Source organism: Aythya marila, assembly GCF_965140915.1.
Source record: "Aythya marila genome assembly, chromosome: 2".
Taxonomy (NCBI): domain Eukaryota; kingdom Metazoa; phylum Chordata; class Aves; order Anseriformes; family Anatidae; genus Aythya; species Aythya marila.
The window spans coordinates 70,506,975-70,530,887 of NC_139043.1; the positions used below are offsets into that span (position 1 = coordinate 70,506,975).

Consider the following 23,913-nt stretch of genomic DNA (forward strand, 5'->3'; position numbering starts at 1 on the left):
AGGGAAATGTGTTCATCTACTACTCATCCCTTCACACTTTCTGCTTTCCTGTGTTCAAGTCTTAAGGCTTCTGTCTGGTACGTAGATGAATACAGCTCACAAGGATGGCTGTTGCTACAAAACTTCACGTGGGCCTCTTCCAAACAAGGCAAATAATAGCAAATACACGTGTGTCTTAATATAAATACAAAACGTTGCCGAGAGGAAAGGTAGAAATAAGTGCCACCCATCTGAGCCTCCCAAACTCAGGTGACTTCTGCCATGTTTGTAATGTGACTGTGGTGTTGTTGGGTCTGCCATTCTGAATGCACTGGTGCCAGCCCCGGGAGCTGTGAAGATGACTTTATAGCATTGAAAGCACTGGCCACAAAACGGAGCTCAGGAAGTTCCACACCAATATGCAGAAGAACTTCTTCATGGTGAGGGTGACGTAGCAATGGCACAGGCTGCCCAGGGAGGTTGTGAAGTCTCCTCTGGAGATATTCAAGGCCCATCTGGATGCCTATCTGGGCACCCTGCTATAGGGAACCTGCTTTGGCAGGGGGTTTGGACACAATGATCTCTCGAGGTCCCTTCCAACCCCTTCAATTCTGTGATTCTGTGAAAATACACTCAGCTCAGAGCAACTTACTTTCCCTTTCTTGCTACGTGGTTTCCTGGAGGTGCCAGTCTGCTGCAGAGAATATCTGTGGAAGCTCTCTTTTTTACTGAATAGGAAAGAGATGTGTGGCTGTATTTGGTGTGTTATTTATGAAACATACTATCTTGTAAATGCCTTGCATGTGTACTGTAAATTACTTGCATTTCAGATGATAGATCTTTCTGCTGATCTGTGGTGGTATAATGGGGGTAAACCAGTTTTAAGTAGAGCTAGACCCTGAGGAAATGAAAGGGATTGCTGTTTTGAGGACTTCCAGGGAAGAAAGAAAAAAAAAAAAGAGAGAGAGAGAGAGAGAACGGTGCTTTTATTACAGCAGTGATCTTAATTTTGTTCTCCCACAGATTTTATTGCTTATTAATTTGTTCTTTTATTTCTCATTCCTTGCTGAGAAAACTTTTCATCCCAGTTTTGTACTGCTTATTGAAGAGGCAGGGCCAGGCTCAATGGCATCAGAACTAAGCAAGTACAGGACAGGTTCTGGCAACTTTGGTGCCTCAGATCCCCAGGACTGTGTCCTGCTGCCCTTGAGCTTCAGTCTGCAATTTAGGATGGTATTGACGACCTCGTTGACCTACAAGTCACTTGATCTTGTAAACGTGGGCACAATGCTGGGTTTTTATGTTTTCGTAATGACATTTTCTCCCAACATGCTCAGTCATCAGTCTCTCAGCATATTAGAATTACAGGTTTTCTCTTTATAGCTTTTCAAGGGAAGAAGCAGCATTTTAGTTTCTATTTAAGCTACTTGCGTTCTTTCCTGACTTCTCAGATGGACACAAGTCCCCCTACAGCAAGTTGAAAATACAATATGTAAAATCTTCCCCTGCCACTTTAAATTGGATACCTTAATTTGCTTCTTCCATAGATAATTTGTTCAGTCTAAACAGTTTCTCATCTTCGTTCTCAGCATAACGCCAGGCTTTAAAAAAAACCTCTGTTTGTCCTGTTTGCTCCACAAACCTGCCTTCAGTCGTCCTTTATGCCGACCCATTTTGTTATCGTCATGCTTCTGTTGCTTTTGACCCTGAAGCTGTTCCGTTGTCCCAGTAGCTAAGCTGACAGTTGTTTCTGTATTTTAAAATTGCTTGTCAAAATGAAACCAGTTTATAAATCCTACCAATGTTAACTGTAAGTTAATGAAAATCTGGGGAAAAAAAAGTTAATATTTAAAATAATAATGATCAGCAGTTGTCCTTTGTGTCTGCTGTGTCTTCATATACCAGTGGTCCTGTGTGGGGTCTGTTGAATACCCCTGTGTTTTAGTTTAGCACCCAACACGGGATCTGTCACAAGTACCATTTGACTGAATTTTGCAGCCACGTAGGTCCAGAGTGATCTCACTTTATTTTGGCAATAAACATAAACACGTGTGGCCTTCACACAAAGCTCTTTCAAATAAAAAAAGCTTTATCATGGATGTGTTTCAATTTTACATTTTGTGCATTAATTCAGATCCTGTCTAATGCCTTTGTAGCTGCTTGTATTTGAATGGAACATGTCTGATCCATGAAGTTGTGATGGAGGTCAAACTTTCGGGAGGGAAGTGGCCAGACTTTGCTATCAGTATGTCTGGTCAAGCCCTTGGAAGTTTAAGTGAAGTCTATTTTCTAGACAAGAGTGTAGTGAGGAGTTTAATTACTGTTTACGCAGTCTCCTTGGTACTGGTGCATTGCTGCTGTCTTTAGCTCTGCTTTCTGAGGTGAGCATGTTTGGTGTTGGAGGTCTTTTTTGGTGTTTTATTTTTTCTCTTGTCATTAAAAGCTATAGCTGCAGTGCCCTTCACTGTGGTGACAGGCATTATGCCAGTACATTAATTCTGTAAGCAAGTAAAAAGAATAAAAGAAAAAAAAAAAAAAAAAAAAAGAGGCCAAATTCTTCCAGGCATGTTTAAATTACAAACTGACTGATTCCTGTTTTTTTTTTTCCTTTCTGGGGTATGCCAGGTGTATGCTTCCCCCCTCTAAAGTATGTACTACCTGAACATCTGTTTGCTCTGCAGAAATTGAACCATTGCTAAGTAGAGTTTCAAGTTCACCATTATAGTTTGGTCACCTCTAGGATGTACATAAATATATACTTTAAACTGGGATCTGATGTTTATCCTGTAAGCAAGGTCTTGTCCCTCAGCAGGGCAGTTATGAATATTGCAGTGTAGTGGCTAAATTATACGTTCATAGCCTTTCTTTCTCTTTCATGAGTATAATTCACTTGCTGAGCAGTTCCTTCAGTAATTTTTAACCATATTTTCATCAGTGCATGATTAATGAGAGCATTATGTGACCTAATCACTTAGCCTTTCATATTAATACGTATCTTGCTTGTATTTCTGGTGGTGTTATTTTGTTGTTGACCCGATGCTTTGGTCATGTGTTCAGATGATCTTAATTTTAATTGAAAGTACTTTTTGTCTCACAGCAGTCTAATTTCTGTGCACATTTGTCAGTAGTGAATACTTGCTGAGGGTGATTACTCTCTAACAGCCTGAGCCAGTATACCTCTGGGAGGTTAATCAATCTTGTGCTTTTTAATTGACATCAATAATGTGTTTACATTTATCAATATTTCTTAATTGTCAAGTTATAACAGTGGAACTTCAATAATAAATCATGCCAGTGGTTAACTTCATACATTAGTTTTTTTTAAGAGTCTCCTTAAGCAGTTTGACATGTTGTAAATTGCTTTTAAATGATTTGTATGTATTCTCAAGGGGGAAGAAGAGAAAAAAATTATATGCAAAGTCACATGCTGTAAAGTAATACTGAAAAACTAACCCATTAAAATGACAGAAAAATACCTTTACCACATACATGTTATACTTTATGGGTTTGGGAAAAAAAAAGAGTCTTTTCAAACAGCTTTTACTATTGTTAACATTTTTGTGAGTGTGGCAATACTTGCACATTTGTCTTGCAAGGACCTTGTCAGGGCTGGGACTGTTTCTCTATTCCCAGCTGCACAAGCAAGGCAAAGGACAGGGAGAATCACTGGTGCTACCCCTGCTCTACAGAAGGAGCAGCAAGCTCTTGGAGATCAAGACACCTGCTTTTAGCTATGCATTTCACCACATGCTTGCCCTTAAAGGTATTGAGGTAAAAATGAGGCAGGCAATTTCTATTTAAATTTAAGCATAAACTTGAGGACTTTGGTGCATTGGGACCCAAATTATTTGCCCGGGTTCCCTAAGAATGCTTACAGCAGGAGTTAAAGCTTGGTATTCCAAATTTTACAATATTGTCTGACTCAGTAGATAGCCCTTTACCATCCACCTCACTCTATTTTTTTATTTTTTTCCTGTTACCATTACATCCAAATAGCAGTAAACTGGAAGATAATGAGAGACAGCTGAGACAGAAAGCTGGCAGGATGCTGACCACACTGTTTGTGTCAGTCTGACCATGTTTGATGGGACACACCAAAGACAAATTGAGAATTAAAAACCTTGTCTAATGAACAGCGAAGAAAGACTTAATAGCTGAGGCAGTTTAAGAAGAGCCACTGACTCTACACAGTGTGACATGGTAGGGAAGCAGAGAAGCAAGGAAGCAGCTATTTGTGTTTTGTAATTTTCTTGTCTTTTTAATTTAGGTCTTATAGGTGAAATGCAGTTTTTCAAGTAAACACACATACATGTACAACAATTAAGATAAAATTAATTAATGTTGTTATACTCAAATATTATATAAAATTAATTATTTTAATAGCTTCTTGTATAGGGCTGAATTTTACAGTGCTACTCGTAGAAGGAACTGTTGACTAAACGAATTGTTATCTGAAATGCTGTAGAATTAAGTGGGATTTTCCATAGAGTCAGATACACCATTTGCTTAAGTTGAAAATGAGATTAGGAAGATAAATGCATGCTTTAGGAAGGAACAACAGGTCAATTGAAAAAGAGGAAAAGGAGCATGACTAGCATCTTTAATCTGTGGAAAGAGTAAGAAAAGAATATTTATATACCTGATGATACCAACTCTCCTTTTAGCAAGTGTGGTGAGAAAAGGGTGAATAAAAATTCACCAGGATCTCAGTCCTAGGAAATTTAAGGACCAATTTAAACACTCAAATCTTGATGCAGATAGTGAAGTTCCTTTCACTTGAGCAATTTAACTGTACTCCTTTCCTCCAGCCTTCATTGTTCTCCACTCCAATTCCTTGGTCCCTCACATAGTAGCTTAAGTACCCTAAAATAATTATTTCTCTGTATTTCGAGTAAGCTGCTGTTATTTGAAAACTATTATTGGTAGATTGATAGTTTTTATTTCACCTCTTTGAACTTTTATGAGACAAAAATGGCAGCCAAACAGGTGAGTTAACACTTATGAAGCCTGATGCCATCCTACCCAGTGTCACAATTGAAATTTCTATTTTTATAGTTTGTAACCTCTTCTTACTGATAAAATCCTTTTTTTTTTTTTAATAAAATAAAATAAATTTGTAATACAAAATGTAATACAGTGTATTACAAAACTAAGATGTCTGTACTGTAACATCAAGGCTAGCTGTTGTATGAGAAGACAAAATGCTATTTTTTTTTCTCTAGTGTAGCAGCCATTTTGTTGACCGTTTGCAAATGTTAAAAGTAATTAAGTCTCTCCCTCTTTTTTTTTGGACTAAGACACAATTGTCTGAGGAACAAAATTACAGTGGTTAGCAAATCAAATCAGATTAAAGCAAGGATGTGTAATCAATCTCTTTGTGAAGGGTAAAGTAATTCAGAAGACAAAACCATCAATGCTTTCTTTAGCGTGGCATTTTGATACATTTGCAGAGAGCTTTGTAGTAGAGTGTTTGAGTAACTTATATTTAGTTTCAAAAGCGGTCATCCTGGTGTATGGCTGATAGGGCACGTTTGCTCGGACACTGCTGCAGAAGTTCTGAGCTAGGGGTAGTTTGCATCTAAGTGTAGAAGAGTAAGTTTGGATCAACATACTGATAGGTGAAAGCATGTCTGTAGTTTAAGAAGTGGTGGCATTCAAGCTGAATTTCCCTTGTTCGTTTCAAACCTGGTAATGTCCTCGGGACACACATGAAATGTAGTTTGGCATGAAGAATCTAAAATCTCGTATGAATTAAGTTCAGAAAAGATTATTTTTATTCTCTGTCCTCCACAAATGCCAACCAAGACTGATTGGTAGGTTACACTAGTTCAACTGCCAGGTTCCCCAGTACATTTGGGGAATGCTGAAATTGTCACTGCCAGGTCATCAGATGGGATACATTCTGAAACCTAGATGACCCTGGTATGGGAAACTTGTCTTTTAACCTTTTTCCTTTCATCAGACATCCTACATTAAGTGAATACTGAGGCTACTGAGAAAGTAAGAACTGTAAGGAATATTAATTCCATCATGAATATTCCTAGGCTGAAAAGAACCAATGGCTCTTTTGTTCAGAGGGTACCTGAGCAAAGTGATAACAAGGATTCAGACTTGCCTTCTCATATTTAGGAGCTCAGGTTGCACTGGAAGTCACAGCAATGAAAGCTCAAAAGCAATTACATAAGCATTCAGGAGCTTGAGGTTTTTTTTTCTCTCATACACTTTCATATTTGGAAAAAAAAATTGTGTAAAAGTAGATTTTTTTTTTAATCTTTTTGAAAAAGTACAAGCCATATATGTTTCGAGTTCTTTCCTAACTCTCTAGCTAAAAAGCAGAGTAACTTCATGTAGATATCCTGAAAATCTGGGAGCAATAGCTCCTGCAGAAAGGAATTCATGAGCAGTGCCATGTATGCTGTACAGTGTGCTGTTTCTCACTGGTGCTTAGCATGTGCATCTCCTGCTGTAAAGCTGAAAGCTGTGAGTAGGGGAATGATGGGGCTTGCAGGGGCACTCCATAACTTTTGTCACCGTTGTGCTTGCTGATGTACAAACAAGGAACCTTGAAGGCTCAGCTGATCAGGCTTTTGGGAATGCACTCCCTATTTCAAAGGTTTGCTGTGATCAAGAATTAAGAATTTGATTAAAAAAAAAAAAATCACAGATTTTACCATTCTGTTAAAGTCAGTGGTCACTTGATACCTGCCTTCCATCATGATGATAGTTGATCTGGAAGTGCTGTGGCAGATAATTGAATTAAGATCAAATTGCATGTTGTATACATCCACAAAAGGTGGTAAAATCAGACTGTAGAGTGCGTTAGTTTCATCATTGCTGTTTGATTTGTGGTTTTGTGTTCAGCTTTTCATTTAAAGTAAGATAGGACGGTTTTTTATTTGATTTGCTGGCTAATGCTTTTTTAAAATGTAAATAGTCTTGTACCTCTGATACAGAGTGCTGTACGACTGAGAGAAGGAGAATCTCTGACCTCCTCTTAGAAAAGAAAACAAAACTAAGAAAGGGTGGAACATAGGAACAGAGAGATCCACGGTTTCCCACTGTACTGTAATGGATATGACCTTTAATATTGAGGCCTTTGGATCAAATTTAAGTTGGCATTAAAATTTTCTAAGAAATTCCCTGCTGAATTTCAGAGTTTTTTTCCTCAGATTTAATTCAATAAGGTCACAATAAAGCAAGGGCTGTCTGTGCTATTGTAATTGCTCTCAGCAGGCTGATAATATTATTGCAGAGAAGTGCCGGTTACTGTGCTTTTCTTTCTTTCTTTCTTCAAGCACTCTCCTTCCTACATGCTTGCTCCCCTTGCTCTTGAGTCTACTCTAAGTAGGAAATGAAGCTGTTTTAAATGCCATTTGCTTCTCATTTTAAAATGTTTTTACAGTAATGCTTTCCTCAGTCTCTCCAGCAAAGGAAATAAAAGCATAGCCTGACATACTGCAGAATAATTGGAGGCTTTTATATCCAGCCCTTAATTCTGATCCAGCCTTTTGTGCATTAAATTCACCCTTGGTGTTCTTAAAGTTGGTATCCCTAAACATGCAGGGCGCCATTCATTTTGGCTTGGTGCTTTTAGGGTTATGGAATAGGTGTAGAACTAAAGGATCCTCTCTTAGGCATGTGGGGAGAGACACAGAGTACTCACTAGCCTGTGTTTCATAAATAACTGACAAATTGCAGTTCATCACAATAAGGCATGTGTATTTGGGGTCCTACCCTTGTAAATTAATACCAGATCTTCTTACGCAACATGACTTTCAGAACAGAATTGTTAATGTGTTATTTCTTGTACAAAACACAAATTTATGCTTAGTGTGCTGCTGGTAAATCTGCGACTGTTGTCTGTATTGTGAGTAGATCAGCACTGTAAATAAATGCAAATACAGAGTGCTGTGATCGTGGTTCTCTGCATAATTCTGCACAACTGAGAGCCTTGGTCAGTGCAGCAGATGTAATAATACATCAACATAATTTGTTCTCCTACCTCAGTGTAACCACTAGCTCAGACCTTAGCAGTTTCAAAGGACCAGCCTGGTCAGAGCTGATGCCTGGCATCCACGTCTGCTTTCTTGTAGCCATTTAGGGCCCCTGTTCCACCATCTTCCTCTTGCTCTTGGTCTTCCCCTGGGACCCAGAATGTCTAACTTAAAGTGTCGTGCACCGAGTATTTTTTTTTGCACTTCCAACCACATGGAGGCATTCACAGTTCACTGCTCATGGCATCCATTGCTGTCAAACAAGCCAGTGTCTGGCTGTAGAAGAAAATTACTGGAATCAGCTGCTTATTTGCATACTTGGCTAAGAGATTGTATGTGTACAGTTGGACACGTCCTGTTGTCCACATCTATTTGATTGGAAATGAGAAGTAATGAGAGATGTTTTATAAAAGTGATTCCAGTTCTGAAAAGTCTGCATTAGTAGCTAAACAGCAGATGATGATCTACAGTCATAACACTTCACCCATGTTTTTATTGCTCATCTTTTCTAATTTATTTCTTTTTTTAATTGCTCATGCTGTCTACTCCTAGCCATGCATCGTGTTGTGCTGTTAGGATGTATACCATAGCACCAGCTTGCTTTCCATGAACTTCAGTGCTGAAAACTGTCATTTCTGCCATATGTGGAGTTTGTGGAGCTTCTACCCAACATGCAGGCATGTGGACTCCTCATCAATGGCAGCCCCTTGCTTTTTATTTATGACATATGCATTTTAATTTGTATTTCCTGCTGCTGTCTGAGGGAACTCTTTCCTGGCACCAGAGATACAACACAGCTACGCCAGAGCAGTGTGTTCCTGAGATTAAATGATGTTACTGACCCGAAACACTTAAAGAAACCTGATTCAGAATCCTGCTGTGGTTTGAACTTGCAGTTTCTGAGATTGTTCTGAATCATTGTGACACATGATCAGAAGTGCTGCTTAGTAAATTAAATAATGAAGCATCTGTGTGTGTGTAAGAGCACCTACTATAGTAGTTAGTGTGTGCTTTAAAAAGATCAGAATCTACATGTAGATCACACGATGGTAGAATCTGAAATTTGTTTATTGAACTTTTCTTTGTCATAAAGTCTTTTAGAATCCATACTTTGTATATTAACTGTAGAAACATGAATGAATAATCAGACAGCCCTATGTGTAGCATGACTCGTGTTTTTTGGTTTGTTTGTGTTTTTTTTTCAACTAAACTAATAATCTGGCTTGAGATAATTAGAGAAAAGGTCTCATGGATGGAGTCACCTTTTCCTTGTTTCTCCTGTGGATCTCAGCAGTGGTTTGGTGAGTCTCTTTGAAGGATTTGGGTAAACAAGCAAAAATAAAACCTAGCGTTCTTGCCAGTTCTTGGCGATTTACATGTATGTGTTGCTGTTAGCCTGAAGTTTCTAAAGTGCTGTACAAATTGTAACAGCATTTGTGAAACAGTCTGCTTTTACATCTGTCAAATAGCATATATTTAGCACTTGCTTTATTAGCCTAGATACAGCATTTTAAAACCTCATCCATTCTTGCAACAAATTTCAATTCCATATAACAATTTTACAGTACATTTTACAATCACACATCAAAGTGTGTAATATGAGATATGGATGTAATAGTTAAGGAAGCACACTGAAGTTAACATCTGGGGGGGGTTGTTTATTTTTTTTAAAGTATATAGAAATTTAGTTTGTTTTTGATTTCTAGTCAGTATGTCCCTCATTGCAAAGTTCCATCTCTTGTCCTTGCATAAAGAGTAGATTTCAGAATGTTCCTGCAAAGACTTGGTGTTTCACCCTGGCATTTTAACATGGGATATTGTTACACGTATTTGCAAATTTTCCTCTCTTCCGTGCTCAGTCTCATGAGAGTGGTGTTGAACAGATTCATGTTCTGAACCCTGGAGATCAGAATGTGTTTTTTGTTTTGTTTTGTGTGTGTGTGTTTTTTTTTTCTTTTTTGCAGTAAAAAGCATGAAATATTTACCAGCACCGCCTGTAACTTTTGGAATAATTAAGAGCTTGATTTCCTAATTTTAGCACATGACATGTCTTTCAGTACCGTTTCTTCATAGTTACAATGGTGGATTTCAGATTTCTATGTTTGTGGATTTTTGTTGTTGTTTTTTTTGTTGCTGTTGTTGTTTAATATTGGACAAGCAGGGCAATTGGTAGAAATCACACTGAGGGGGACATTTTAAATTCTATATCACTAGGAGCCATTTAAGAGAGAAGTTCTGGAAATAATCCTATAATTAAAAGACTCGTGTGCAGATATTTCTGATTTGGAAATGCTAGGGTTTGGGGCGGGTGTGGGTAAACTGTCAAGACCTGGTATCTATCATATGATCAACTGGGTTTTTACCTCTGCTTTTCTGGCATGCTTGTTCATCCCAGGATCCATCAAAAGGTAAAATGCAAACAAAACTAAACATTTCACATGCGTTTCCTGCACTCGGCACTCAGTATGAAGATGACTGTGGATACAGAACAGAGACTTTGCCTCCATTGGAATTGCTCTTGCAATTCTGTTCCTGTCTGTGTAGTCTATCCTTATTTTGCTCTGTGCTGTGCTGTCCTCTCTGCTCTGTGCGATCATCCGCCTCCAAATGATTTTAAACCTTAATTAAGCCTTATTATCCTTCAAGTCAAATCTTCAAAGGGGAAAAGTAGTAAAAGAAGAGCTTATAGTCAAAAGAAGACCTCTAAGAGGCAGAGGGTCATGGGTCCTGCAATACGAAGCCGTATCTACCTTGATCCAATGGTCTGCTCTGCCAGCTTGTGTCTGCAGGTCACGTTTGTATTGGTTTTGGATCAAGTAAGGCAACAATGTGCTGCAAGAGCCTGAAAACCTGAGAGGAGGAGAAGGAGCTGATGACGTTTTTGTATTAATAGTTCTCTTCCCTATTATCACACTTACGAGGCTGTGTTTAAAATCATGCTGAAATGCTGTTTTCAGTATCGCATTGAGGAAAAACTCACACTCCTTCTAAATCTGTGCTGTGCTATTCTGACGTATTGGGCCATTTTTAGAAACACGTTTATTGCAAAACATTTCCACTGGGTTTTGAGCTGAGATTCAGGCTTGGGAGTCTGTTTGAAAATTCACTCTCAGTATTTATCTGTAGTTGTGAGAGCATAAGGAGATTTGAGGATAGCAGAGGTGGAAAAATCACTTCTAAAAAAATTGCCTGAATTGTGTTACTATATATTTAGGGTTGAGCATTTCATTACTGGTGTAGTAATTGCATAAATGCACAGAAATTTTGGGTTCTATGAACATTTAATTGTTAGCATGCAGCCTTTCTGTGTTGTAGGTAATAACAGAGTTATTTTGGCTCGTTTCTACCATTTGTTACTGGCTGAAGTAAAAGCCAAGGGGCTTACAGTGTGTTAGCAGAAAGAAGACTACTGAAATAGGCAGCAAACTAGTTCCAAGTTTGTGGACCCTCAGTTTCTGCTTCCCTGCCTGTGTCCCTTGTTCTGCACCTGCTACCTCCAGCGCTCTGTTGGAGGGAAGAAGGAGCCACAGAGTTACTCAGAACTTGCACTCAGCAAGGATCTGTACATCCTAGGCCTTAGGCATGGGATACAGAAGTCCTGTACCACACACTTTTGGAAAGGCTGTTAGTACCAGCTTGCATTTTGCAGGTGGACTGCTCTTCCTTGACGATCTGTGAGATGATCTTCTGGTTCCCACAGTGAGCACTTCAGAGGGAAGAGGGAAATCCCCATTCCTGGCACCACCACCTTGCAGCCTCATTGTGACCTAGAACTGTGCAGCTAAAATACTGAATAGCGCTGTTGTATTTAGAGACGATTTCTTTTTGGTAGTAGTATTATGGAGGGTTCAGGTGATCTTTTCTATCTAAATGGTAGGTATGATTTTCTTGTTCTTTTCAGTAGTTTGTGTTTGTTGTTTTGTTTTGTTTTGTTTTTTCTATAAAATCTTGGCAAATTATTACTGCTGGTTTTTCTTTTTTTTTTTTTTTGTTCTTTTATTTTTCTCTGTGGAATTTTCAAAGGTGTTGTAAGAGAATTGTGTCTGCTGTGTAGTCCTTTCTCATGGGAACCTATTTTTTTCAAAGCTGTCTTTGAGCACTTACAATAAGGCAACAAAAAGGTGCTGTTGTAACATGTCTCTTAATAAGCAATATCAGATTTTTCCCCGTGGTAAAAATAGTTGCTGACATAGTCTTTTTATTTGAAAGATTAAAACCCACATGTAAGGACCATACTCTTGTAACAGAAATTTCTACTGATCTATAGATATTTCCACAGTAACCTTTATTAAGTGATACTCACCAACAGCAGGATGTATGGAGAGCAATTCCATGGCTAAAGAAGGAACGTGAAGAAAATTACACTAGAAAGAAGGTTTCTCCTGAGATGAAAGAAAACATTTCAGTAGTATTAATAGAATTTTGCAAGTGTAAAATTAGTATCATCCCTTTGCCTTGTAGCTGAGTGGGAGTGTGGTGTATACTTACACATGTTCTTTTTAGAATACCCAAGATATTTGAAAAGGATGCAGGATAAACAAGTATTTAGTCTCAAGAAACAGCGATTTACAATAATACGTTTAACTTATGGTTTTGCCATGATGTAGAACATTGTTCAACCATTTTGTCTTTACCTGTTGTCTTGGCTTCTCCATTTCTAAAACAGGTAATTCTCCAGTTGTGTATATGACAGGTGTTTTAACACTGGCATAATATGAAGATTCTTTTTGGTGTTGGGTGCTGTGAATATATTTTTCTTTTAGAAAATGTCTTTTAGGCTTTTCAGGTTTGGTTTAGAGAGTCTGCAGTAGTTGGATTTAAAGTTCATGCAGGTTTTGATTTTTTTTTCAAGGGTCCTAAAGAGGGTTGGTTTAGATCCTGTATAATCTGTGAAGAAATTCAAGTTGACTTTGTCATTCCTCTGCTTCAAGTTAGCTTTTGGGGCTGGAAACCATAATAAACTATAGACACATAGCAAATTATTCCACATGAACTTGTGAGTATAGGTAATGAATTTCCTGGTTCTCCTTTAAAAGTAGCAAATGCAGAAAAATTTTGACCAGACATTAGAAGCACAATGGGTTTTTGTGATTGATTGCTTAATACTGAGGAATTTTTTATTCTCAATTCTGATGTGAATTTGTGCGTAATTGTATATGAACCAAAAGTCTGGCCTTTGTTACTGCACTGACACATATCTTTGCAAAATCAAAACTGCACTTCATGCAAAAGTGGAGAAGTGTTAACTGGAAGAGTATGTAACATCACAGGAAAATGTATTGCTGTCAGTTACCCTGAAAAAGTAACTTTTACATGGTAGAAGTGTATTTATGTGAATGGAGTTATTGGGAAGCAGAAAAATAGAGCATTGTAACCCATACTACATTGGAAGAAACCACAGTATCTTAAAATCACCAATGCACAGATAGTGTGAAGCTAGAAATGTTAATCATTTTCTTATTGACCTCAGGTGTAAAGCTTGCTTTCAGCTGACCTCAGTCAGAAGGTGGCTGGACTTTGCCTCCATGAAATGTTCTGTACCAGAGATTTCTTTACACCTTATCAAATGATGCTCTAGATTTGGGCATTAGGCATCTGTCTAGCCTTATTACTGAACACAGATGAACTATGTTACACCTCTTGCAGGAAATTGAGCCTGCTTTTTCCCGGCAATATTGTGTTCATTGCACTAAGAGTATCCTAGAGTGCTCATAGATATTCCATTTATCGGTATTTCAAGGTACCTCTTGATATTGTTTGTATATAAAGGGTGAATGATATTTTTAAACTAAATTTAATGCCTAAACTTTATTTATAGCACACTGTAACAGTCTTCTGGAATTGGGTAGGGCTTTTTAGTTTTGTTTATTTGTTTTTTGTTCTGCACTTTGTAAGTCATGTTTTCATTAATCTTTACTTATAGTGTACCAAGATACCTTCAGGCCTGGTGCATTTTCTAAATAAGTTTGCTGTTGGATTTTGTTTGTTGTTGGTTTTTGATTTTATTCTTATTGTATGAATCTTATTGAACACTTAAACAGTACTATAAAGCTGCAGTAAATTATGGCTTTAGAAAAAGTTATTTGAAGAAATTTTCTATGTCTGGCTTTGAAATTCCTCCAATTTTCCTACCCTTATTCCATCCCCCAGACAGTGGTACAAAGCTATTTAGAAAGTGGTGCATGTATTAGAAGTATCTTTAGCAACAGAAAAAATCATGTTTAGGATAAGAATTTCAGAAAAAATAGTGGATCTCTTCTGAAAGAATATAGAAGTGGTATGTGGAGAGACAAACATCCCTTTTTCTGTTTCATTAAAAGGAAAACTTAAATAGAGGATTGGTTTAACAGAAGAAAATAGCATAGCTGAACTGTGAACAATTTCACAGAAGCTGTCTCAGTTCATCCTGTGTGATGCATGTTCCACAAACCTGTCAGTCTAGTTTTTTTAGAGAAGCAAAAATCCTTTGTAATTTTTTTTCCTTAGGCTACATGACATCCTTCGTTGTCAAAAGGCTGACTCTTTGCTGTACTATGACATCCCTATGTTTAGCATACTAGTGAGAGACAGTCCTGAATTCTTGTAGACCATGTTATGGGAAGTCAGGTAAGTGGCATTTTTCTTTATTATATTGCCCAGCTTTTCAGTTACACACAGTCAGTACACAGATACGTTGTAAAATTTATGTGGTAAAAATGTGCAATATAATAATATTAAAAAGCCACTTACCCTTCTTACCGTTTGTGCAGCCAATTCCATGGCACAGTATTTGTTGTATGGTGGGTATCAAGTCCCCTTGTAGAATGCATACTGAGGCATGAATGTACCTGGCTAAGAATTAGGTCTTTCTTATAAAACGTATCTTATACACAAAAGGACAAACACAAAGGGCAGCTATTAATCAGTGTGAACAAAGTGAGATCCAGTGATAGTTCTCTTTTGTATTGCTGGTTTTTCTTTTTCCAGCATTGCTAGTTTTTCGTAAGGCTGAAGGCCAGGGAGACTTAGAATTGCAAAGATTTCAAGCCTATCCTGAGTTGTTATTGCCAATACTATTTTTACTACTGTATTAACGAGCATCAGCAGTGACTTCATCTAGTTTACAGAACTAAAACCTACTCTTAATGGTAGTGTGCTAGGACTTTGATTTTGGTTTTGTTCTTTTACTGATGGACTCTGTCCTCTTGCACAGGAGGAGGTTATGAAGACACTTTAAAACAACTATAGCAATGAACTAAGGATAACATTCTTGAATAGATGCACAAAAAGCTAGGGAACTTGAGCAGGAGTAACCTGGCATATTTTTCAAGTTACAGAAACAGGTTCTAAATGCCAATACTGTTTAGAGAGCAAAATCTTTGTACGTGTATGTAAAGTATGCCAGGGTAAAAGCAGTGCTTAATTTGATTATGGTATATACTTGTAATGCATGTAATTTCCATCGTTCATTCCTAACTACAACTACTATCTGTATCTGATACTAATCTGTATCATGCTACAGATTATTTTTGGTGTAGAAAGTAACATTTAAGTAGTAGTTAGCAGAGATTTCTATCCAGTTTAAATTTCAGGTTTTAAGCATATGTGTTTTAGTCTAATTTCTTCAGATCAAAATACTTAAAATATTTCTTTTTTAATCAGAAGGATATTTTTCTTTGTGTCTTGCTTTACTGTATTCCCTATTGGATCTAGGAAGGATCTTGCACATAGTTCCTGGGAGAAAATACTGCTTTGGGATAGATAAATGCTGGAAAATTTCAATCAACATGTAAATAGTGAATGGGAATGGTGAAATCTTCTAAGAAGTTCTACAGGATGAGAACAGGAGTCTGACTAAAACAACTCATCAGTTTAGCTATTGTACAATCCAGTACTTAACGATAAAAAGTCAAAGGTGAAGTGGGCATGAAACAGTAGTAGATCCATCAGATTACAACTAAAGCCAAAGTTATAATTCATAACTTGTTTACACAAAATTGTGCTTGTTTTTTTCTGTTTGTTTTTTTTTTTTTTCCAATGGAAGTAGAAGTTGAGACATACTTTTGAACTTCAGTTTGTGGAAAGCTGTGTATGTTTCATCCCAGTCACAGGGACAGCTTTGACAAGGCAAGAAAATAGTTTTAATATCATTTCCAAAGCCACCCTTGCCTGTCATAATGAGAAAGATGCCTGTTTGGTGACTGCTTTTTCCCGGCCAAAGCCAGCTGCCTCCAGCTAGACCTTTCTTTGGGAAGATCAATCATGAAATTGTATATATCTCTCTAGGGAAGTTCACTGTGTGTGAGTACAAAGCAGAAACACCAGTGGAAATTCCCTGTTTCAAATTTTTCAGTGACTGAAAGATTTTTCAGTGGTCCTAGAAAGCTCTGACAACCGTGTACAAAGAATACTCTTTATAACTTAAATAAACAGAAAAGCATTTTAAATAATTATTAGGTATAAAAACAAATTTATTCTTTCATATCTAGGATTGGACCTCCAGACTAAGTTTATAGTAAGTATGTTGTTCTGAGAATGTAGGTAATTTATGATACAGCCAGAGGTATAATTGTATTGTGAATAAAGAGAGGATTTCAGCTTCCAGGAATCTGAGGTATTTTTCATGAATATTAAGTAAACTTTAATGACTGAAGGAAAGAACAAACTGGAGGACAGTCATTTATATCCTGTCTAAACTGGCCTCCAGCCACATTAATGTTTGTAACAGATTTAGAGTATAGCTGAAGTAACAGTAAGGTTTTCCTCTTCTTTCTCTATATACTTTTCCATACCATTTTTAGACAAATACATGTAACTGAAAGGGTGAAGAATAGTTGCTTACTTACTAAAGTTTACAGGAGATGTTAAAGAGAAGTGGAATGTAATTGTAATCAGTGCTGTTTGAGTGGTGATAGATTGCAACTGAATGGTTTGAGGCTATTAATTGCAATGAGATTATACTGGTTCAGCTACCTCTGATGTCAGGTACTTGAAATATTAGTTATTTCAAAGACAAATTGGATTATAAATTAGTAGTAAATCTGTACCAAGGTGATTAAACCCACTTGTAAACTGTCAAACATGGGTGCTATTTCACATTGTTGGTCAGTTGTACGTTGGAAGTCAGGAATCAAATTTAGGGGTTATATGGGGATATGTGAATTAAATGTGTTACTTCTGAGGCTGAGCATTTCCTGGGCTTTCTACCCTCTCAATGACATTTTTTTGTTTAGCTTTACATTTTTTCTAGTCCGCCACTAGCCTTTTCATCTGACTCTGTAGAAGATGCTCTAGAGAGGAAGCTGCTCCTCCGAGGCAGATTTAAAACTCTCTTGACCACTTGGGGGAGGTAAAAAACAGCAGATCTGTGCAGCCCTCAAACAGGTCACGAATACAGTAATGGCATCCCAGAATTTCCACTCTGAGGGTCTACCATTGCTTGAAAGTGCTGTTGTCACTATAACAATATTTTTTCCTGGTATGAAGGATGAAGTATATTACCCTGCAAGGGGCTTCTTGGGCATACCATTATGTGTCGTTCTTCTCATCAGTCACATGTTTTTTTGGAGCAGATACAGAATTGCTTAATGGTTTAGTATTGCGTTTTAAGGAACAAGGAGTAGAAACAACGGAAGCTGAGGAAAAGCAAAGTAGTTTAAAAGACCTATTAACTTATTTGTGCAGCTACTGAATTTTGCCATGTGTTCATACTCTCACATGCACACAAAAACAATTCCAATCCACTGCACAAAATAACTAAACAAAGCTCTAAGGTCTAAAAATGTGTACATCCAGAGCAGTGTAAGAAAGAAAAGCAAGCAGACATCTTTTTGGATTTATTTCCTCTTGTCAGTGTTCTTTCACTCCAAGCTTGAAGCTTTCTCACTAATATATTCTCTGATGTATGGGTATTTGCAAACATTAGTAGAATTATAGGCATTTTAGACAACTATTTTTTACTCCTCGGTTTTTACATAAAATGTTTGTTACAGTCACTACAAAACCTGGCATTCTAGATATTCTGTCATATGTGCTATTAAAAGCACAGTCATCCATGGGAAATAGGCCACAGCAACGTCCTGTTGGTCGCTATGATAATAAACAGATGTGGTTGATATAAAGCAAAATTTTTATGTCTCTGCAGTTCCTCTTAAGTGCCCTGGTCTTGAGCTGCAGTTTGGGGGGTAGGAGGGCTCCTGTATTAATTTGTTTTCTATTCCTTTTCAGCTATTCCTTGGAGTCGAGAAGTAATTCTGCACTCCATGCTTCCACTACATATCTGACATTATGTCTCTGCTCCAAATACTGCTACTTTGCAGAGGTACCTCCTGCAGACTCGTTCTTGGACGTGTTCATGTTGGTTACAAAGATGGTAGGGCTGGTGTTTCTTAAGTGACCTTGTATTCTCCTGTGCTATTGTGACTCTTGGTGTGGTGAGACTGATCCCAAGAACGTGTTTTCTTTTCTGGACTTTGAGAATTCACGGCCCTGCAAGTTGCCTTCTGAGGCTTGTAAGCCTTGAGGCAAGTTGAGATCTTATCCAAGTCAAGTCCATTCTAAGAAAGAAACTCAAGGCCTTGGCTGTATTCCAGGTCACTTCTGCTTTTGTGGGTAGGACCACAAACACTGCTGGGTCTGGTTCCTTTCTTTCATCTGTTAGCAATGTTCTCCTTCTCTGTTCTTGCCAGCTGGTGCTGAGTGTCTCCGTAGGAGTTACAGCACTTCAAGCTTCTGTCAGCCAGTCCTCTTGGACTTAGCATTGGTGCAACGGGTTGCACCATCAGTGCACAAATTCTTAGTCTACCCTATTACAGCTGCAGTGTCTTGCTCCAGTTTTTTATTTCACAGGTCACTTCTCTGCCAACAGCTCAAAACATGATCCTCTTCCAGAAGTCCCTCCCTGGTGTTACAGCTTGTGGCCTGATGACTTCTCCCCCTGCTCCCTAAGGTACCAGCATGAGTCTTTCTTCTGCTTCTTGTAAGAGACAAGATCAGCTGGCTGCTTGCTGGGAATGGCTGAAGCATCCACAGGACGTGTTGGTTCCATGTTCAGAGACCACAGGAATCAAACCTCCACAGCACCAGGAGGCTGTCTGTGGACAGTGCCACACATAGCAAACTTGTTCTACAGATGCTGTTCAAGATCCCTCTTCTATATAAGCTAATTCCTCAGGCTACTATGCAAACACATGTAGGACATGTTCTTGAAAAGAAAAACATTGTTTTAACAGTGTTTGATAGGTTTGTAGCCCACCCTCATTCCTCTGTTCCTGTAGGAGGCATTTCAGTCATGTTGTGAAACTGGTCTTCTCTTCAAAGGACTAAAAAAATCTGGTTATTTCAGGTAGTCATCTCAACTAAGAAAATAAATGTTAGTGCTATGAAATGTTGTTACTGATGCATGTTTTTAAAAACACGGAAATTATTTATAGGTAGATGGAACTTGGAAGCATTTTGCATCTCTTTAAGTTTATCCAAAAAGCCAAGTGTCATGCATTTTGCATAATGAGTGAATAATTCTTTCAGATGTTTTGAGAGGTGACTTGTTTTACAGTCTTACTGGAATTATTAGTGGAATTAATAACTGTGCACATATGATTTGTTCTGAGAATAGGTTTTGGTTTGTTTTTAGACTTCAGCCATATAAATGTATTTCTCAAGGGCTTTTGCATTCTAAAAAATAATTCATTATCTTCACCATCAGAAGGTGAAAAAGTAAAAACTTTATATACTTGTTACAGACTTAAGGTCTTCAGCCATGTTGTGCGTCTAATTCTTTGTTTGGTTTTGCTTTCTTCTTTGCTTATTTATATCTTCAGTTTTCCGCTCAAATGTTTTTTAGCTTTTAATCTTGTTTGATAGTTAAACGTAAAGTAACATGCTGATAATGGCAATAGGTAATAGAACTGGTAAGGTAACCCCTTATTCATTAGTGTTGCTCTGTCCTGAGTTTCCAGCAAGCGTTTATGGTCTGTGCTGCCTTATAGCACTGTAGGGGGGATAATCTGTTCAGCAGAAATAATGGTCAGTGCTGCATTTCTGCAGTTACATTTAATTTCGTGAATCCCTGTTGCACTAGGTACCTGCAGTAGAGCAGAAGATGGCTGCTTTTGATGGGAAGGAAGAAGAGAGTAACTTCCTTAATATACAATACTAGTTACACTCCCATGCCTGCCTTCACACAGTGCTTGCTAGGAGGACTTCAAACATTTTATGTCACTTTTGTTGCTCAGTCACATAAACCTGTGATTGTGTCCTTACTCCACAATCTTTTAAGCTGATCACCTAGTGAGGAAACATCATTCATACCTTTGCAATCTGGTATTTGGGTGGAAGAGTGATGTTCCTTAAAGTTGCAGCATTTTGCCAGTGCTCAGCACCAAAAAGGGCTTCGGAATTTCATCGCTTTGCTTTTTATTCTCGGTCACACCTTCTTAATGCTGCGCAGAAACTCCTCTCAGTCATGATGCTCAGGTGCCTTGTAGTATAGGTGACTTCTCAGTTAGGGAAGGACTTGTTGTAGCGTTATGGTTGATTCAAGTGAGTAATCACACTGCATATGAGTGCTTTTTCTCTCAGGGGAGCACCCTTTGGTTTATTAATATCTTGCTTTTTAAAAATTAAAAAAAAAAAAAAATCCCAAACCCAGAATAAAAACTATAACAGGAGTTTGCCACTACCCTGCTGTATCTTGCTTGGTCACCAGTCAGTCACCAGGCATTGTGTGTGTGTGAAGTGGGTGTAAGAGGGCGTAGCAGGCTGCCTCACTGCGGGTGAAGAATTCTGAACCAGCAACATTTCTGCAGGTACCTTGTGCTTGGTCAGGACTCAGTAACATCAGGCGTGGCTGTAAATACAGCGAGGCATGGCGGGGGGAAGCTGGCTGAGGCTCTTCATCTGTAGTAAAGCTTCTTTCCCCACAGCCCACCATTTGTTGCACAGGAAGCCATTGAAAGCTGAAGTGGAAAAAAAGTAATTTTCCAAAATAAATACATAGAGGAGAACGTGAAGAAGAGTCTGTCATTCTTTCCACATGAGGAAAGTAATCACAACCATGTCTTTGTTTTCTAAAAACTGGGTTTGAAGGGTGCCTCCTTTGCATTAGGCAATTCCCTGAAAGATGACTTTGACTCTATTTTTGCACTTCTGCCAAGAACAGTAATGTTCCTTGTGTGCACAGAAATAATAGCTGTTTGTTCCCGTACACAAGAAAGTTAGCTAGATCTGCACACCTCTTCTGAAAGCTGTTTGATTATATATATACATATAAGTATTCCTTATTACATAAAGTAATAAGGAAGAGTCAGAAAATAACACAGGTTACAGTTCTCTCAGTGATTCCTAACAAATGTTTGCTGACCTTGAGATGATGCTTGTGTAATAGAGAATTATTGTATTTGTTATCTGTAGAATAACTGTCACATAGGCTGCATCCATGTAGCTATTCCTAAATGAGACCCAGGGCATCACCTTTTGGGTGGAAGGTGTTTTGAACACCATCGAGTTATGTGTTCCTTCACCAGCCTCCTGTTCAGTGCTGTACACTGGCAACACCAGCTATTAGCTAGCTTTTAATAAGTGTGCATACAATTTACAGTTACTAAACCACAGGCATGTAGCAGTATCTGCCCTCACCGTGTATATGCCCAGGCACCCTAATAGAAATCGGATCTCTTTTTTCACACAAACACTTGTACCTTTTGCAGTTGGCTGTTGTGTGTGTGCATTATTATTATTTTTTTTTTTTTTGTAGTACTGCAAGAGCATTTGTGTTTCCCTTTGCAGATTGCTAGGCCTGCATCTACTGCTTTAAGGTCTCAGTTTTACATAGAGAACTTCCACTCTGTGTAGTAACTTGCTAAATGGTGACCTTTTACTTTAAAGGGTGTGCCTGGAATCAAACAGCATTTTTCAATAAGAACTTGTAGTCTACCCCATTCTCTTCACTATTACAAACAAAAACCTAGTAGCTCAATTAATCCATATGTGCTGATTTGAAGTCAGCTTTGCCTTCTGCTGTAGGTTGTATTAACACTTAGTGATACTGAGAAAATACCTGTTAATGGATGAGGCAAAAGGGAGAGCTGTAGTGGAGCTGTTACCAAGTGGTGCAAAATGTTTTGAGCAGGCTGAAATAAAATGTGTTTCAAACTTGAACGGGAGCAAGTTTGGAGATCTGGCTTGGCATGGTAAGAAGCCATAAGCAGCATAACCATATCCAGGTGGCTTTTGAAGATCTCCAAGGAGGAGGCCACAAACTCTCAGGGCAAGCTGTGCCAGTGCTCCATCACCTGCAGAGCACAGAAGTGTTGCCTGGTGTCTAGACAGAACCTCCTGTGTGTCAGTCTGTGCCCGTGGCCTCTTGTCCTGGCGCTGGGTACCAAATGTGACGACTAATAGTCATCATGTTGGCATAGCCACTGCTGGAGCAGTGAATTGTAGCTTTTAAGAAACAGAGTGTTATGTCAGGAGATTACAGCTGCACAATCCAACCAAAACACCTTGAGCAAATGAAATCCCTTGTCTAACAGCACTTTGTCATTGCTCTGTAAGTACTTCATGGTTTCAGTCTGGAAACACCCCTCTAAGGACCAAGGAATTAGTCTAAGAGAAAGGCTCAGTCTAACAGTTACCAGACAGTGTGTATGTGAAACCCTACTTGATGCTGTTATTTTTGTAGGTGACTTCTGCTTTTTTTAATTAAACAAAAAGTAGGCAGAATGCTTTCTTTTCCAAACACGTAGGTAAGCAGCAGGAATAACTAATATACCTGTTGCACTAGATTTATTTTGCTTTAATCCGCTGAAAGTATGGTGCCGAAGCCTGCCATTTGTGGCTAGGTCTCTTTTGGGTCTTCTATTCTTGAAAATTTACTCTGACATGCGTGGCATCTCAGTGTTTAAACTTTTGGGGGAAGTCATGATATTTGAAAGCTGCTGTTACAGCTAAGGGCGGGTAGCACAATCAGCATCTTCATACTGGGTTGAAAGATGATGAACTGGGCATACAGAAGAAAGAAATTGGAGGAATCTTCAAAATCTTGCCTATGCAAATATTTGGATGTTATTATGCTTCTACAAACTTCTCCTGCAAACCACATTGGAGAAGGTAGGGAGGGGAAGTAGCCAATGCATACATGTGTAGTTACCAGGCAGCCTGAACTGCAGAAAGCTTTATTCATATTTTATTTTATAGGCAGACCTTCCCTAAATATTAGGAGGCAAAAGAGGGCTCATACAAAGGCAGAGCATGGCAGAAAATTCTGGGGAGAATGCACAAAAATTTGGGGGAATACTGTGATATATTTAATTCTCATTGCAATTAAATGATCTTTCAAACCAATGATTAATGTGTAATCCAGAGGTACAGTGTGGAACTGTTTCTTTCAGTATTTAGAAGTGATTGATTGAAGTTTAATTAATTATATGCACATGGCAGAAGTTCTAAAAATACGAAATGTGCTGTAGGCCCTGTCTAATTCAGCAGATAAATGTCAAGACATCTTATATGCCTTTGGTTATGCTTTGTAACATTGTTTTAGATGTTGGCATTGCATATATTCTTCCAGGAAAAAAAAAAAAAAAGTCTCTTTCTAGACTTACAGATTTTATTCTGCTCGAATCAGAAATCTCTCCTGAGTATGTCTTTCCATAACAAATCGAATAGCAGTCTCTCTGTTCTCTTGAGGCTTTAAATTATGATTTTATTTAAAGTCTTTACTGAGCTAGTAGTTGAGGCAATACAGAATTTTGAAGTACAGCCCATCAGCCGTTCTCCTGATTCTAGTTTCTGCATGCAGAATATTAAGGAAGTCTGAATAAAACTTAATAAAATGCATCAAGGCATTATGCAACTGCATATTGTTGCCTCAAGAATATTACAAGTGTTTTGAAAAAAAGAAAAAAATGTATCATCTTATTAACAGAATTTATAGACAGAATAAAATCTGTCTTAGATTTCA

The 23,913-nt window shown here is 38.1% G+C and overlaps 1 protein-coding gene across 2 annotated transcripts in view; it reads left to right on the forward strand.

Moving 5' to 3' along the window:
* LYRM4 (LYR motif containing 4) overlaps positions 1–23,913 on the forward strand; it is a 91,634-nt gene that overhangs the window by 33,832 nt on the left and 33,889 nt on the right. The window contains exons 1-2 of one of the 2 annotated variants that reach the window (XM_082754422.1): positions 14,458–14,579; positions 18,180–18,324. The exons of the other annotated variant lie outside the window; for it this stretch is intronic. Coding sequence (XP_082610548.1) covers positions 14,563–14,579; positions 18,180–18,324 — 162 coding nt within the window. The 5' untranslated portion in view covers positions 14,458–14,562. Of the gene's footprint in view, positions 1–14,457; positions 14,580–18,179; positions 18,325–23,913 lie in introns of those variants that run through there. 2 annotated transcript variants of the gene reach the window in all.